General features: G+C 38.2%; 1 protein-coding gene across 2 annotated transcripts in view; it reads left to right on the top strand.

Moving 5' to 3' along the window:
- SEC22C (SEC22 homolog C, vesicle trafficking protein) overlaps positions 1–16,137 on the top strand; it is a 40,212-nt gene extending 24,075 nt beyond the window's left edge. For both annotated transcript variants that reach the window (XM_072652052.1, XM_072652064.1), the window contains exons 6-7: positions 9,236–9,301; positions 13,636–16,137. In XM_072652052.1, the coding sequence (XP_072508153.1) occupies positions 9,236–9,301; positions 13,636–13,836 (267 nt within the window). In that variant the 3' untranslated portion in view covers positions 13,837–16,137. The remainder of the gene's footprint in view (positions 1–9,235; positions 9,302–13,635) is intronic.
- Positions 16,138–18,896: the final 2,759 nt, after the last annotated feature.

Raw genomic sequence — 18,896 nt, 5'->3', positions numbered from 1 at the left:
TGCATTAGTATTCCAATTTTCCCACATCTCCAACATTTATAGTTTTTCTTTTTTTGTCATATTAGCCAATCTGATAAATGTGATATGGTGCTTCAGAGTTGTTTTTATTTTAATTTCTCTAATCAATAGTGATTTAGAGCATTTTTTTATATAACTATAAATAGCTTTAACTTCTTCTGAAAACTACTAGTTTTCATCTTTTGACCATTTATCAATTGGGGAATAACTTGTATTCTTTTAAATTTGACTCAGTTCTCTTTCTATTTTGAAAATGAAGCCTTTATAAGAAACGCTGGCAGTAAAAATTGTTTCTCATCTTTCTACCTTCCTTCTAATCTTGATGCATTGTCTTTGCTTGTGCAAAAACTATTTAATTTAATGTAATCAAAATTATCCATTTTACATTTCATAATGTTCTTTATCTCTTATTTGGTCATAAATTCTTCCCTTCTCCAGCGATCTGAAAGGTAAACTATTCCTTGCTCTTCTAATTTGCTTATGGTATCACCCTTTATGTTTAAATTGTATATCCATTTTGACCTTATCTTGGTATGTGGTATTAGATATGTTGGTCTATACCTAGTTTCTGCCATGCTATTTTCCAGTTTTCCCAGGAGTTTTTGTCAAATAGTAAGTTATTATCTCAGAAGTTGGATTCTTTAGGGTTATCAAACAGTAGATTACTACAGTCATTTTCTACCATGTCCTATGTACCTAATCTATTCTATTATTTCTTAGCCAAAACAAAACAGTTTTGGTGATTGCCACTTTATAATGTAGTTTTAGGTCTGGTACTGCTAAGCCACCTTCCTTTGCAATTTTTTTCCTTAATTCCTTTGCTGTCCTTGACCTTTTGTTCTTCCAGATGAATTTTGTCATTTTTTCTAGCTCCTTAAAATAATTTTTTGGTAGTTTGGTATGGCACTGAATAAGCAAATTAATTTAGGTAGAATTGTCATTTTTATTGTATTAGAAGGCTTATCTTTTTAACACTGACATTTTTCTAGTGACAATTATCTATTCATATAAATAATCACATATCATAACTCCAAAGAATCAAAATTGTTTGTTATCCAGAGGACAATAGAGAAATGTGGGATGCATGAGTTAGCTGCAGCATATTATTAGAGAGAACCGCTGTGCAAGAAGCAGCCTAGAAGATGTCTTCAGAAGTATCTGAGTAACTTTGCCAATTTTTGAGTGTAACTGGAAAATGAGGTTGGCTGGTCATGTAGCAGAGGATAATGCTGTACATTGCACTGGTGCAGTATAATGTTAAGAGACCTTGAAGAAGACCCTTCCATGTGTTTTGTGGGCCTCTTATGGAAGAGTTTTGGGAAATCATGAATAAGGCTCATATAGGATGAGGAGAAGTGGAGGAGTTGTGCTCTGCACTGTTAGAGGGAATGTCCACATGAATGGGATCACAGACCCAGTGAAGTACACCAGCTCACAGAGATCATTTATATGGCTACCTCAGCCATCCAGAAGGCAACTAAAAATTAAGATGAAGGCCGAAAGAATGTCTGTCTGAATAACCAGAGTCAGATTTTTGGACAAAGATTATCCTACTAAAGCACATTCATTATAGAATTACCAGGCTCTCAAGACAGCTCTTTTGTATGCACTGATCTGGCAAACACTGGGGCAGATAGGTTGCTCAGTGGCTAGAAAATGGGTCCTGGAATCAGGAAGACCCGAGCTGAAATTTGGCCACACTTTCTAGCTCTGTGACTCAGGACAAGTCACTTTACCCTATTTGCCTTGGTTTTCTCATCTATAAAATGAACTGGAGAAGGAAGCGACAAAGCACTCCAATATTTTTGCTAAGAAAACCCCAAATCGACTCACAGAGAGTCAGACACAATTGAAATAACTGAACAACTGACAAACTTAGTGATTGGTGTTCCCAGCCCATAGTAGATTAAAAGTTGCTTCTTAAATCAATTTAAGGACATATTTCCTGAGAGCAGCAAGAAATAGTTAGTGAAAAGACCTGGGTTCAAAACCCAGGCCCTTTGATTCTAGAGCCAGAGTTTTTATCTATTTTTGTTTCATAGATCCCTGTGGCAGTGTAGTGAAGCCTATGGACCCTTTCTCAATAATGTTATTAAATGCATAAAGTAAAATACATAGTATTACAAAGAATAATAATTATACTGAAATAAAGTTAACAAAATATTTTAAAAACAAATTTTTGGACCCTAAATTAAGGTCTCCTGTGAAAGACCTTTTTTTTTTTCTTTTACCGTACCAAATTACGTTGTTTCATATGCTCTGTTTTAAAATAGTTTCCTTGATATATTATAGATTTCTATCATATGGGTTTAAAAAACTCCCCACAAAACTCCCCTGATGAGGCCAGGTTAATAAAGTGTTACTATGTTTGAAAACACAGCTAATGACTTCTGAATCATGTAAGCAACAAGGTGGTAGACTAGACATGTTTTCTGATCATATCTCACTGAAACAGAAATTATGCACCAAAGATAAACCAACTTCAGTTCTCTCCATGGTACAGGACACACCGAATCTAAAAAAGATTTAAAAAAAAACAAAGACCCATAAACTGATGCGCACTGACCCTGAGCTCACTCAGTACCCTTCTCAAACTTCCATGCCATTGACCTGTCAAAGGTTGATAACAATTCTGCCCCCTCTCCCACCCTGACACAATTTAGTCCTCCTACTTTTCAGTACCATGGAGACCCTGGCTCCAGTTTGCAGAAGTTTTCCTGGACCGTATTCCTTCGGGAACAAAAGTTTTTTCAGCTCCCATAGCACCAGTCACCATAGAGTAGACCTTCCAGAGCTGGGCCAGAGAACTAAGGAACAGAGGGAGTAGGACAGGATGTCGGGGTGTGTGTGTGTGTGTGTGTGTGTGTGTGTGTGTGTGTGTGTGTGTGTGTGTGTGTGTGTGTGTGTGTGTGTGTGTGTGTGTGTGTGTGTGTGTGTGTGTGTGTGTGTGTGTGTTGGGGTGGGAGGCAAGGAGGGATGGGCATGTAGCACTCTGTTAAGCTTGAGGGAGTGTGTAGAGCATCCAAATGGGGCCAGTTCTGACCACCTAAAAGTGACTTGGGTCAAAAACTGAGGCAGGTGAACTGTGAATTGTCTATCATGGGAGGAGGCTAAAATGCTTTAAGATCCAGCCCTGAATGAAACCACAAAGGAGTGATGAGGGAAAAAAGACTGAAAGTACCAAGAATTTTAGGAAGAAGAAAACTCAAAGACTTTGAACGTAAGCAGATAAATTAATAGGGGAAGTATCAACAGAAGGAAACATGGCCTCCAGATTCAGTAAACACACTCAGGCATCTGTGAATAAATATTGCAAAATAAAGGAAAATGGTCCAACACTTAATGAGACTGAGGATTCTGTGCAATGTGAGAACATAGAACCACAACATACTGTTACTTAAGGGTTTAAAAGAGAAATGAGAATTATGAGACCAGAATTTATGTCCTGCTTAGCAAAAATAATGGACAGAATAGAAAAACTGGCCTCTGCAATAGATTGGGAATGCACATATACAGAAATGAAAGATAATCTAGAAGAGAAGCAAAACAGTAACATTAAAAAAAGATGTCCTCACTAACCAAGCAAAACAAACTGATCTTGAAGATAAGATGTGTAGAGACAAACTTAAGTAACCTAGGCCTCCGAAAAGAACATGAGAGAGCAAAAACTCTTAATACTGCAGTGCAGGAAACAGAAAAAGAGAAATGCCCAGAACTTCTGAACATAGAGAAAAAATTCACAGATCACTCCCAGGAAAAAAAAAATCCAAGGCTGTAATCTCCAAGACACATAGTTGAATTTGATAATTCATTTCAGAACAAGTTCTGCAGTTGATCAGTAGAAAGACCTGCAGATACAAAGGAAAGGAAATTCCAATAACGCAGGACTGTATTATAACCAACAGAAAGTGTGGGAGAGAATAGAATGTGTTTTGAAGAGCAGTGGAACTCATGATGCAGCTTAGGGTGACATACCCTGCAAATTAGCTTACCCATACGTGGAAAAAAGAGGTGGCAACTAAAATATATTTTTTTTAAAAGCAGCTGAAAAAAATATTTGCTTTTTGAACACCCCCAAACAACAGAAATGCAGAAGGAGTGAATGAATGCATCCTCCAAGGACAATAATAGGAACAGAGTGTCTCTGCTGAAAGACCTGTAAGAAACCTCTTTCTAAATACACACAAGGAGACAAGGGTGAAAGTGAGACTGGTGGAGGAACAGTGAAGGGCAAGTATGGGGTGTTATGGACGGAACCTGACAATACCTTGCCTGGAGGTGAATCAGTGTTCTTTTGTGGGACTCCATTAAAACATAGGAGGGCACATGAAAGGGGTAGAGAGAAGCAGAAGGTTAGAGAGGAAAGTCAAGGACTAGCAGTGAGGGGAAGGTGACCCCTCCAGTCTCATAGAAGAGCTTATAGGGGAGTGGGTGAGGAAGACATTGAAGTGGGTGAGGAGAAGTTTTGAAATGGGGGAGGAGAAGGAAGAAGGCCTTGCTTTGGTGGTGGAAAGGGTTTCTGTTGATCAGTGTTCCTATGAGTGAAGAGATATGGTCTGTGAAGGGAGATGGGGATCATGTGATGCTTGAAAAGTCTACGTAGCCCACTTTGGGAAGGGGGAGGGAGTTCAAACTCCTAGGGACAATTGGTACCTGGGAAATGTGGGAGAGCATGGAGATTTTGTGACAAATAGAGAAAATAAAGGTAACTAGGGGAAGGTATAGATCAGTGATGGCCAGGTAATCAGGGACGTAGTGGGGAAGAGGCCCTACCCTGGGACAGTGTCTCTTCTGATACCTGTAATGCTTGGCATTGTTCTAGGAGTGACACACACTTGAAAAGGGGAACCCACAGGGTGGCAGAGAACATAAAAGAAATAGAATACCTTCAAAATTATAAAATACCCAAGCTATCAGAAGACCAGATAGATCTGGAATAATCCAGTCTTGGAAAAGGAAATATGTCTAACTATAAAGGAACTGTCAAAGAAAAAGCACCTTCTCATCCTGATGGAGAATTTTGTCAAATTTTTAGAATTTTGACGAAGTTAGTACCCATACTTGACAAATTATTCTCAAAAACTAAGAAAGCACCTTGCCAGAATCCTTTTATGAGATAAATATAGCCCTAGTGTGTGTTCATCCTTCGTTGCCAAAGAAGACCATGCCATCAGAGAAACAATGACATGGCTTGCACTTGACTTTGTTTTGAGTGAGGGAGGGCTGTGCAGGTCACCAGCCTCACTTCTCCTCCAGAGCCATATGAATCCAGTGACCAGATACTCATCAGGATGACTAGAGATGACCCAGGATGAGGCAGTTGGGGTTAAGTGACTTGCCCAAGGCCACACAGCTAGTGAGTGTCGTGTCTGAGGTGAGATTTGAACTCAGGTGCTCCTGACTCCTGAACTGATGCTCTGTCCACTGCACCACCCAGCTGCCCATAGCCCTAGTACCCAAATCAGGGAAAGATAAATCACAGAAAGAAAATTGTACACCAATATCATTAATGAACATTTACTCAAAAATTTTGAATAAAAATATTTTAAACAGAATCTCTCAAACAGACTATGATTTATCTAAAGAATCATTCATTATGAACAAGTGGGATTTATACTAGGGGTGCAAAGGTGGTTCAATATTAGGAAAGTAATTGAGATAATCATAATAAAAACCAAAGGATCCAAAGCCACATGAGCATCTCAATAAATGCAGAAAAATCCTTTGACAAAATGCAATACTCATGTTAAAAATCCTACGAAGAATAGGCATAGGGAGGCTTTAAAAAATATCATCCATTTAAAATCCAAAGCAGGCATCATATGCATTGGAGATACAGGAGGGAAACAAGGAGGCCTGCTCTCATCCCTGTTATTGGTATAGTTCTGGAGATGCTGACAACAGCACTGAAATGAGAGAAGGAAATTAAAGACGTACAGATAGGTAAAGAGGAAATAAGACTGTACCCATTTGTTGATATGATGGCTTATTGGAAATTCCCGAGCATCAACAAAGATACCGATTGGGATAATACCTCCAGTAAAGTTTGGGCTACAAAAAATCCTGAAAAATCAATAGCATTTTCTGCATAATGCTGCAGGAAGCAGTACTAGAAAGGGAAATCCCATTCCAAGTAACTACAAACATGCATAAAATATCTGGAGATTGACCTGCCAAAACACACAAGAGATTATATAGATTGAATTACAAAGTGCTACTTACAGAAATAAAGAACAGGGAATGGCTGAACAAGCTGTGATATATGAATGTCATGGAATACTCTTGTGCTATAAAAAATAATGAGCAGGAAGACTTCAGAGAGGCCTGGAAAGACTTACATGAACTGATGCTGAGTGAAAGGAGCAGAACCAGAACGTTGTACACAGCAACAACCACAGTGTGGGAGGAATTTTTTTGGTAGATTTAGTCCTTCACAGCAATGCAAGGATCTGAAACATTCCCAGTGGAGTCTGGAGGCAAAATGCCTTTCACATGCAGAGAAAGAACTATGAGGTGGATCACAGAGTGCAGCAGAGTATTTTCCCTTGTGTTATGTTTTGTTTTGGTTTTTCTCATTGTTTTTCCCACTCATTTTAATGCTTCTATGCAACATGACCATCGTGAAAATGTGTTTAATAAGAATGGATGTGTAGAACCCATATAAGATTGCATGCTGTTTTGGGGAGGAAGAGGTGGAGGGAGAGGGAGAAAATCTAAGACTTATAGAAGTGTTTGTAGAAAACCAAAAACAAATTAATAATAAAAACAAATAAATTTTTAAAAAGAAATAAAGAACTTAAATAGCTGGAGGAATATTCAGTGCTCATGGCTAGGCCGTATCATATATGATAAAATATGATAATACTACCAAAATTAATTCATACTTTTTTTGGTACTATGCCAATCTAGTTACCAAAGGGATGCTTGGTAATATAATTGTAGAGTTCATTTAGAAAAACAAAAGATCTAGAATGTCAAGGAAAATAATAATAAAAAAATAAGGATAAAGGTGTAATAGCACTTCTGGACCTCTGACTGTATTATATACAGCAGTCATTAAAACCATCTAGTAGGTAAGTCAACGAAACAGACTAGACAAAGGAGAATCAGAAACAAAAGAACTCAATAACCCAGTGTTTGAGAAAGTGGAAAACACAAATTACTTAGGAAAAAAAACCCGTCCTTATGTGATAATTTAAAAAAAACAACAACTGGGGAAAACTAGAAAGCAGTTTGGTAGAAATTAGGTTTAGACCACCACCTTACACCATGTTCCATAATGCATTCTAAATGGATATGTGACCTTCATTCTAAAAATCACTATAAAGAAATTATAAGAGAAACAAATTGTATCCCTGTATTGCTCTCACAGCTGTGGGTAGAAGTGTTCTTAACCAAATAAGAGGTGGAGGCAATTACAAAAGATAGAATAGATAACTTTGACTATTTAAAACTGAAAAGCTTCTGCCCACACAAAGTAGAGGCACCTAAAGATAAGAAGGGAAATGGTTCCATGGGGAAAAAAACTCTGTATGAAATCTCTCTGATAAGGGTTTGGTTTCTAAGATATGTAAACAGTTTTTATACAGCCATTCCCCAGTGCTTAAAGGATATGAACAAACCATTCTCAAGTCATGAAGTATTCACAACCACATGAAAGATGTTCTGAAACTCTAATAGTAAGATCCAAAGAAATTGAAAAACAACTTGGAAGCTTTACTTCACATCCTGCAAACTGGCAAAGATGGCAAAAATGCTGATAGTGTTGGAGGGGTTGTATTTAATAATAGACACACTAATATGTTGGTGGAGCTATGAAATAACCATTTTGGAAAGTAATTCGGAATTATACAAATAAAGTGACTAAATTGTCCATATCTTTTGGACCAGAGACTTCATTATTGGGCATGTACCCCAAAGAAGCCATCTATAAGAAGAAAGTCCCTAAATAGTCCAAAATATTTATAATAGCTCTTTTTGTGATAGCAGAGAATTGGAAACAAAGTGTATATCCATCAGTTGGGGAATGGCTGAACAAACTGTGGTAAATAGGTGGAATATTATTGTGTTGTAAGAAATGGTATGTGTGACAAATACAAAGAAGCATGGAAAGAGTGTGAACCTGTGCAGAGTGAAGTAAGCAGAGCCAAGAAAACAATATACACAGTAATTCGTTGCTCATTTGTGTCTTACTCTTTGTGACTCTATGGACCATATTGTCCATGGGATTTTCTTGGCAAAGACACTGGAATGATTTGTCATTTCCTTCTACAGTGGATTAAGGCAAACAGGTTAAGTGACTTGCCTAGGGTCACACAGCTAGTAAGTGTCTGAGGCCAGATTTAAACTCAGGTCTTCCTGATTCCAGGCCCAGCACTCTATCCACTGAGCCACCTGGCTGCCTCCACACAGTAACCGCAACTACATAAAAGGAAATAGCACCTACGGACTAAAAAAATCAAAATAAAAGTAAAAAGATCGTAAAGATCCAATGAAACTCATGGAGAGAGATGAGAAGATACCCCCAACCTACTCCTTCGTGGGGTGGGAGGTCCACAGGCATTATGCATATATACGTGTATATATATATACATATATAAATTAATATAAATAAAATATATTACACATATATTTTTTGACTTTTTCAAAATACTGCTCAGTTATGCTGATTTTTTTTTCTAAAAATACTGTTTGTTATGTGGGGTAGCTCTCTGAGAAGTGGAGCAGGAGGGATACGTGAGAAATGACAATGAAAGAAACAGAAATATCAATAAAAACTTACTTAAAAAAACAACTAGAGGCAAATATCATCCATAGTCAGAAGCAGCAGAGTGATATATTTAGATTAGATACAATATAGTCTGTGATTATGTTCTAACTTGTACCCTAAAATAGAGTTATATGTGTGTAGGCGCCTCTCAGGTACTGAGTTTAATTTATACTCCTCTGGTAATCAATCCTGTTCCACTGTAGAGTGTAAGACACTTGCTTCCAATGCCAGGACAGGAGAGCCTACGTGGGGATTTGAGTAGGCACATGCTACTGACAGTGGCCAAGGGAGCTTGCTGGGAAGGGAATGGAAGTTTGGTGGTGGTAGCCAGCCCGTATCTTTGAACCATATCAGGCCTAATTAGGAGGCCAGTATTGTGTGTCCTGGATTCTTGGGTTCTCCTTTTCTTTGTGTCTCATTTTTTACTTTCTCTTACATCTGATTCAGGATGATCCTGAGACACTTGGGAACATGATGGCATTTCTCATCCCTTTTGCGGCCTGCATTTTCCAGGTGAGTTCTTGGTTAAACTTGTATATTTTGGTGTTTTTGTTTGAAGGGTCAGTGAACTATTAGGCACTCATTTTATGTTTGATATTTTCATTGGAATTTTAAACCGTAGAATATCAGAGCCAGAAGGGATCTTAAACATCGTCTAGCCTGGTCCCTTCATTTTACAGATGAGGAGATAGGCCCATCCCAGAGAGGCTGCAATTTGCCCTAAGTCAGATATTAGCACAGCCAAAACTATTTAATTATTCATCAAGTGGGACAAAGGAAGCTTAGAGTTGAGGAAACAATTTTACCATCCTATCCTGCTTGAAATTTTGATTTACTCATTGGTTAGATATGCATAACTTGAGTCTCAGAAAATAAAATCGTTGTCACACAGTTTAGAAACCATAATACTGAATTAGGTAGTCTGGTAGGAAAATTAACCATAAAATTGGCTGTTTTAATTCTAGGAAATTATTTTGACTCTGCTTAGATAATGCAACAGACATAAAGAAATAGAGCAGGAACTTGGGATTGTTTTAAATCATTTTTCAAATTGCCATCTCCTTAAAGCCAGTAGGGCTCTTAGGTCCCTACAGAATGAACCAAATTACAATAAAATTTCTGCTAATCCTTTCTTCTCAATGGTGAAGGTCTGTCTGTTACAGAACACTTTACACCTAATAGCATTTTATGTCTTTAAGGTGCCTCTGACACCTGGTGACCATTCTCTGCACGTGTAAATAGATATGGATCATTTACAGTGATTCTGTCACTTACTCGGTGGGTGACTTTAAGCAAACCACTTCACTGCTGAGGGTCTGAGAGGCTTTCTCAGATGATCTCGAGTCCTTGCTCTGACAGTGAGTGTTGGGTTTCCCACCGGAGGACCAGCTTTCAGATTCCAGCTTTGCTACTTCAGTGATTTGGGGCGAATCCTATTTCTTCTCTGAGCCACTGTTTCTTCATCAGCACATTGATGGAATGAGCTAGATGACCTTTGAGTTCCCATTCACCTCCAGGAGTCTGTGAGAGCCATGGGGGCAGCGGACCATACTATTTAGAGTCGCAAGAGACCTTAGAGATCCTCTCATTTTGCTCCTGCAAATTCTATAAGTAAGCAAACGAAGTTCTCTGAGTCCTGTGAGTTTATTTCACGGATGGATTATATTACTGCTTTCATATTATAGTACAAAGGGAAACTGTGTGTGGATGATGCAAATTCCAGCCCTCGTCAAGTGTTTAATTAGCTTCTTGGGACCAGAGAGCCAGTATGGCTTAGTTTAATATTTTTACCAAGACGTATGTGCCCAATTTCTTAATTAGAAATTTGGCGTGCTGAATGTAAATAAGATAGCCGTTTTACTTTAGACTATGTGGGCTAGAGATACAATTTTTAAGGATATTATAAAGTCAGCCGGATAGTAGAAATTATATATGATATGATTAATATTCTCTTTCCTTTGGAACATATTTTTTCTTATTGTCTTGTCATAGTAAGAATGAGACAATAAGTGACCACGAAGATGAAAACAGATTACTAATATATATAATAATGATAAAAATGATATAATGATAAAAACTAATATAACACTGGCATCAAAAATCTTTTACAATAAAGTTTTATTATGTGTGTGTGTGTGTGTGTGTGTGTGTGTGTGTATATATATATATATATATATATATATATATACATGGTAACTATGTAATTATTTTTCAGGGTAGACATATATATGTTTGTATAGTTTTAAAGTTAATTTGAGGGGAGTGGTAACTGGCTTTCTGGGTGGCCTATTTTGGGCCAGTAAGGTAATAAGACTGATTTTCTTATGTAATTAATTAAAATCAGCTCATTACTTTAGCTATACAGATGTTTGCAGTAAGCTTCCTGATTGAACATCCTGTATTTGCAACGCTGTTTCCCCTTCAGAATTTGTTTACATAATGAAATGCTGGATACTCTTCTACTTTTGAAGAAATCTCACCACACATTGAGGCAAACCGGCTGTAAAGGAAGTTAGTTACCTGTGGCTTATTTCTTAAGGAAATTCGATAGATTACAGCTGACCTTGAATTTTATAGGTAGTGTTTAGAATTTCAGTGCTAAAGCATATAGAAATGGGACATCTGTTTATTCCACTATTTATATTGGTGTGTTATCGAAATTCCTTCTCCATTAAAAAAAATCCCTATTTAAATAATCATCCAAATAAAAAGTGTGTGTGTGTGTGTGTGTGTGTGTGTGTGTGTGTGTGTGTGTGTGTGTGTGTGTGTGTGTGTGTGTGTGTGTGTGTTGGTGGGAGTGCAGATGGAGAGTAAAGAATACTCAACTGGAAAACCCGGGAAACCTGGGTTTGTGTCTCAGCTCTACCACTAGCTAACTGTGTGTAATTGTAGGGAGATTTCTTTTCTTTCTGAGTATGAGTTTTCTCCTGTTGTAATCTGAAGAATTTTTGTTTGCATGATCTTTGAGGCTCCATAAAACTGACAATCTAAATCTCCTTTGGATTGCTTTATTACCTCTTGAATTGTAAGAATGGTGTAAATAATGTTAAAAAATAGAGGTGTCTATAGCCACTTCTGCTGATGCCAAGCTAAGTCCTCAGTATGGAAGGAAATTAGTCTAAAGTTTTCCTTGCTTTTGGTATGTACTATCTTTTGAGAGAAAGAAGTGCTGATCTATTCCCTTTTGAGACCATCTTATCAACTCTTAGGTAATGTCACCTGAGACCAGACAAGGTGACTTCTTATCTTTGTAAATGGGAGACCCAGCAATGTGCTCTCTTTTTGGAAATTTTTTAAAAAAGGATCTGGCTCAAGGATACCACAGTTACAGGAAACATAAAATCAGGACACAACTTTCAAGAAATTAGAAGCTTCTATTATTTAGAAAAGTGGATCATGAAAATCTGTGATGTGGTGGTGAACATTTCAGATTTCTGGAATCGCAGGGTTGGAAAGGATTTTTAAGTCCTCCCACCCTAGATGAGAAGGCACTTTGTAAATCTTAAAGTACTACAGAAGTAGACCTGAATCCTTCCCCTCTGTGGTCTTCACCCCCTGAGAAGTGATGGGCATCTCTGCTGGACACTCAGTGACAGACTTCCAGGGTCAGTACTTCACCCAGCAGCCCATTGTCAGTGCAATTCAGAAAGCTAGTAAGTGTCTCTTTGATGATCAATGCATCGTGCTGGGGCTATATTACATATATGTATTATACAAAGACAAACCCCAAAGCAGGCCTTGTCCTCAAGTTCTTTTTATGTTGAATTAAAATCTACCATCCTATGTCTTCTTCCTGATCCTAGTTGTGGCCTCTGTGTCTGAGCAGATCAAGTCTGATTCTGCTTTCAGTGATGATGATTGAAGGCAGTGCTCTTGTCTTATAACAGGGTGGCAACTATGATTTTCAGTAATGGCTGATCTGATCGGAAAAGCCATGTATGTAGGACTCGTGACTATAATTATGTTGGGATTATAGAATAATAGATTTAGGTTGTTTATTAGATATTTAGATTATAGAATAAAAGATTCAGACCTCAAAGGTCTGAGCACCCATTTAATCCAGTCCCCTATAATTAAGGACATTTAGCTTCAATTACAGTTCCTAATTGACTCAGGTCACTTGGTGTGATGCCTGGTGCCCTGTCCATCAGCCTAGTCTAGTCAGACCCTCTGGCTACTTGGTACCTAGGAGATGATTTCATTCTCGTTGAACTGATAGTCCTGTCCATAGTAATAGGGCTGGTGCAAGGTTAAATCTTTTTGACATACCAGTTCATGTGTGCTAACAGTTAGGACCAATTTCTTTTGGCTAGAAAGAATGGCAGGAGCACTCTGGGAAGCCGGAGAAGGGGCTCAGGTGTTTCATCTGTAGCCATCATGTTCAGCATTTGAGTCCTATATTGTATGCATGTGTGTGTGTGCATTTGTAATTTTCCTAGCTTTTGAGAACATCTTGTAAATCATAAAATGCCATATGTTGTTATTGTTAGTGAGTTGTTTCAGTTGTACCTGACTCTTTGTGACCCCATTTGGGGTTTTCTTGGCAAAGATACTGGAGTGATTTGCCATTTCCTTCTCCATCCCATTTTCCAGAGGAGGAATCTGAGGCAAGCAGGGTTAAGTGACTTGCCCAGGGTCAGACAGCTATAAGTGTCTGAGTTCACATTTAAACTCAGGATCTCCTGACTCCAGGGCCAGCCCTCTATACATTATGCCACCTAGCTGCTCTGTAGTATATTAATGTAAGCTTTTGCCTGTTAGAAGGGAATCTGTGAGTATTGAGTTTTACATCCTCATTGGACCGTTTCATTGTTGTTAATAGGACTTCTTTCCTTCTGTCCTTGCAGTGTTATCTGTACCTGTTCTACAGTTCCACAAGGCTTCTGAAGGTGGCTGTCATCCTGTTCTTCATTTGTCTGTGCAATATTTACCTGCATGGATTAAGGAACCTCTGGCAAATACTCTTCCACATAGGAGTGGCTTTCCTGTCTTCCTATCAGATACTGACTAGAGAACTTCAAGACAAAGTGTTTGATGGTGGTGTTTGAGACCTGGGGGCACTAAGGCTTGGACTGGCCACTCTCCTTCCTTCCTCAGTGAGGGGGAAGGGCAGCTAAATGCACAATTTTTCCTGTGGAAAGAGGGTTAAAGCCACTTGTCTGGTTTGGCCTTTCCCCTTTCAGTTTTGGGTCTTGTTGATACGTGGCCTACTAAAATGGACAGAGAACTGAAGGTCTGGACTTCATCATAACAGATGTAATGGGAGGAAGAGAGCTTCTGGGTACCCCACACATGAGCAGAGGGAAGGCTCTCCCATTCAGTTTATCATCTTAGTTGGGATAGTAACAATGACTTACATTTCTGCAGCACTTCCAAGTTTACAAGGCCCTTCCCTCCCAGTAACCCTGTGAGGGGAGTAGTGTAAGGATTGTTATCCTGATTTACAAATCATAGGATTATTGATTGAGATTTGGTGCCATCATGTCTAACCCCTTCATTTTATGGATAAGGGAACTAATGCACAGAGGTGAAGTGATTTGCCCAGGGTCACACAGCTTGTAAGTATTGGAAACTGGGTATGAGCCCAGGTCTTCAGCTCCAAGCTGACCTCTTAAGCAGGAACACGTTTGTAAAATATTACCCAGTAACAAAATGGAATCACTTTAGATTGGAATAATCGAATCAAGAACTGAAAGAATGTTTTTTTGTTGTTGCAGCTGTGCGAGGCAATTATTTGGTAGAGGTAGAGATACTACTTTTGGAGATTAGGTGTTTGCCTCAGAACTACTTATTTCTTATTTATATGGATTAATTTCTTGATTCTCTTGAATTAGCCAAACTATGAGGCAGACATTTTTAAAAGGGTCTGTAGATACTTTTAAAACTATTTCCTTTAAAACAATCACCAGAACAAATTATGGAATTGAGCTCTAATTGTGGTCTAAAAACACAAGCTAATTAGATTTTCTGGAAATCTAACTGTAAAGTTCCCAGTGCTGATTAGTATGGTATAGCCAGAATTCACTTTTAATGCTCATCTAGCATGAGGAAAAATAGGAGCTTTCCTAATGTGTAGGGCTACTGATTTTAATTTTTTTTAAAAACATTTTGATTTCCATGATGGTGAGAAAATTAGTTTAAAAAGTTGTGAGTAAGTAAATATCTATTTTCAACTATTTGTACTACATACAAGGCTAATCTGTGACCTAATCATTTTTAAAATTCGCTAATATTACATGTTAAGCACGTTTAGATGGACAGATCTGAATGATTGGAAAAGCATTTGTTAACCACTTAATAACATGCCAGGCACTGTGCTAAGCACTGGGGTATGATAGTTCAGGAATTGCTTGCTAGGTATGATCACTAGTTGACCAGTAACTGGATTAGCTAATTACATTGACTCAGGAGCATCGTAGAATATTGATTGAGAAGAGATGCAATAGAAAAGAAAAATGAGGAGAGATGAATTAAAATCAGGTAGATACAGAACAATTAGTAACAACTGTGTATCTCACATCCATCTGTCACAACAAATAAAAGCGGCTGGAATGAAGCCGTTTGGTTGCGCAGGTGGGGCAGTGCCCTCACAGGGACGCCGTTGGCTCCGCAGTCCGCTCAGGAACTCAGTGTCATCATCCCCTTCCTCCCCACACCATCCAGCTTGGGCAGGAAATAACTTCTATTAACCAAACGCACAGGAGATGGCTGAATTATAAACCAGAATACACATTTATTAATTTGCCATAGGAAGCCAAATGGCTAGTCAGCAGCATCTGTTATTCCTTTGTGGAAAGCCTACTACAAAAAGCAAGTTAGAAATAGAACTTGGCTTGACTAGACCTTAGAAAATGCTAAAGTATGTTGGCCTCCAACTCTGATAGCTGGAAACATTCTTTTTACAGGGTTCTACTGCATTGTAGACTGGATGCTTTTGCTTGTTGTTTAGGATGCCTTCTCTCCTGGAGAGTTCTGAATCAGAACTGAGAGAACTTTTTGGTTTTCCTCTTTTCTAGAGGAAGGCCTTGTCTTTCTCTTGTGACATCCTTGTCCTGAATGTTACAATGAGTTTCACCAGGTCCTAATTTATTTTATCTTATTTATCCTTCAGATGGGCATCTCTCCAAGATAGTTTTGGGACCCTTGTTAGCCTCATCAACAAATATGTCTTTGCAAAAGTTAGTTTAGTGGGTGGTTAATAACGTATCTATTTTATACTTATTCCGCTGTTCAACACATGTTTTGTCTCATGGAAATTTTGTGGTGTTTTATATGTATTTTTTGATGCTGAAGTAAAAAACACCAATGGAATGCTCACTATTATCAAGTAAAATGAATTTTTATAGAAATCTGCAACAAAATATGGTTTGATTGAGTAGAAATGTGTCGGGCAGTTGAGGTGTTCTCGTCTGTGTTTAGTTACGCAGTTTAGCCGCCTGTTCTGTGAGTTGTGTATTTACTGTCATTTGGGAAATATCACCATTGTTTCTGATCATGTTTTCTCAGATATTTATATTTTTTTTTTTTTGCATTTTAAAAATTCCCATTGTGCCTTATAAGTGTGCCAATCATCTGAATGTTTTTTAAGTGTGTGGTGAACTAGCTTTTCAGTGTTAGAGTTAAGATTTTATTTCTCCTGTCAGGAAAACATATGGATGGACTCTACTGGTTGGTAATCAGAACAAGACTTGATCCCCGTATCTGTGCTCAGTCATTGTGTTAGATCACTAAGTGGCTGGATACATAGATCTTGTCGTGGGTCACTGGAAATTCCTATAATCTGGGGAGAACTGGAAGAGAATTCAACTGATTGTTGGTTTTTTGCTTAGCAAATAAATTAGGGATTGCTTCCAAATCTAAACATAAACTGTGTAGTATCCAGATCTACCGTTGGTTCTCAAGACCTGATTTACACAGTGAAGATCTACCTGTACCAGAACCACAAGACAGTTGGAATTTAGATGAAGATAATGGACCACATCATAATGATGAGGCTCAGCCTGCTGAGGTGTAGGAGACAAACAAGCAGTTGATCATCCATTGGAATTAATTTTTCCATCCTCACCTTCTCCTTTAGTAATTCAAGAAGACCTCAGTGGCCTTCCTTGTAGGTAATCATATCCAAACATGAAGCTAAACCTTGAGGCAAAAAGGCTGAACTCTCCTTCAAGAGGACCCTAAAATGTATTAAAAACAGGACCTTTCTCTTGAGAAGCAGGAGGAAGGAAAGTATTGGCATATCTCTAAGGATCTCGAAGGGATTCTTCTTTGTAGTCAAAGATTATATCTTGAGTCTACCAGATATTGGTGTTATATGTGATCAAGACGGCAGAGAGAGAATATCGATTGTGTTAAAAAACACTGGCTTCCAAGAACTGACTTCAGGAAAGAGAACTAGTCAGTCATACAAAGTTCTTACCACTGCTGCATATTGAATTTAGTTTAATGAGAAAATTTGTCAAGACAGCAGATTAAAATGGTGTAGACTTAGCTTTTTCACCTGAAAAAATAAATTTCTAGAAGTCTATGAGGCTAAAATCAAAAAGACATTTATTGGATTCTCAGATAAGGAAAATGATGAAAGGTAAACATTTCAGAGAACAGCTGAATGAAGTTAAGGGAGCTACAGGAAATCCTTCCATAAAGAGACTGAAAACTTTGTGACAGAACACTGAGGCATAAAATTGCTGAGGAGCACTTTGTATCCTTCCTGTCTATTGTCAGTGACTTTTTAGAAGCTTAATAAGGTTATGGAATGGAGTGTCACTCAGGAACCTTGGACTCATATTTGGACTTCTTCCTGGAAAATCTAGGTGCTATCAGTGATGAACACAGAAATCTCTACACAGAAATCTCTGTCAGGTTGTTGGAAGCTAAGGAGCAGTGTCACAACAGCTGAAATGTTGTTTTCAGTTGTTTTTCCATTATGTCTAATTCTTTGTGACCCCATTTGGGGTTTTCTTGGCAAAGATCCTGGAGTGGTTTGCCATTTCTTCTCCAGCTCATTTGACAGATGAGGAAACTGATGCATACAGGATTAAGTGACTTGCCCAGGGTCACACAGGTAGTACGTGTCTGAGACTGGATTTGAATTCAGGAAGATGTTTCTTCCTGACTCCAGGTCCATCATTCTGTCCACTATGCTGCCCAGCTGTCAGCTAAAATACAACAGGAAGGGGTGGGGAGGGAGGGAGGAAGAGAAGTTGGAACTCAAAGTTCTAGGAACAACTGTCGAGTACTGTTCTTGCTACTAGGAAATATGAAATACAGGTAAAGGGGTATAGGATGGAGACAAGGGCAGAGAGGGATGATAGAAGAGAGGGCAGATTGGCAGACAGGGGCAATTAGAACGCTCAGTGTTTTGGGGTGGGGGGAAGGGACATAAGGGGAGAAAATTTGGAACCCAAAATTTTGTGAAAATGAATGTTAAAAGTTAAATAATAAAAAAGAAGAAAGAAAAAGGAAAAAAAAATAAAATAAAATACAGCAGGAAATAATCCACAGCTATATTTTAGATGAATTAAACTAACACAATTTTGTTTAGTAAAAAAATTATTTTAAAAAAATATAAAACCGATTCCTGTGAAGATGGTAGATAGATAAAATCCATATTGGAAATCAGCAAAAAAAAAAGTACTATGAGGTTTATTTATTTTTGTGAATGTGACAAAAAGAAGCTTGTTTGTCCAAGGGAGTTTTTGTGTTGTTTGTTTGTTTGTTTTATTTTATTTAGTCCTTAAATTCTGGGAGTGGACCCTATTTGAACTAATAGTGCCCTGGGCATTAACCATATGAGATAACTGGAGCCCTTAATTAACTGGACTGTTTTCTCTGCCTTAGAATTTTAAGGGCATTGGATTTTTTAAAGCGCTTGTAGCTGGGTGCTCTTAGCTTAAAACTCTCTCCCACACCCCACCAAAAAAAGAGGCAGCAGTATCTAGGCCAGTGCTCTCATTTAACAGATGAGGAAACCAAGTCTCCTCTTGTCTAGGAACTGGAGAGGATGGTACTTATATGGGGCTATTTTAAAATGATGTATGTGAAAGTGCTTTGCAAAATACATAAAGTATCATACATGTGGGATGTGGCAGTAAATACCACAGGCTTC

The sequence above is a fragment of the Notamacropus eugenii genome, chromosome 1 (genome assembly GCF_028372415.1).
Source record: "Notamacropus eugenii isolate mMacEug1 chromosome 1, mMacEug1.pri_v2, whole genome shotgun sequence".
Classification (NCBI taxonomy): domain Eukaryota; kingdom Metazoa; phylum Chordata; class Mammalia; order Diprotodontia; family Macropodidae; genus Notamacropus; species Notamacropus eugenii.
This window is presented reverse-complemented; position numbering and strand designations above follow the sequence as displayed.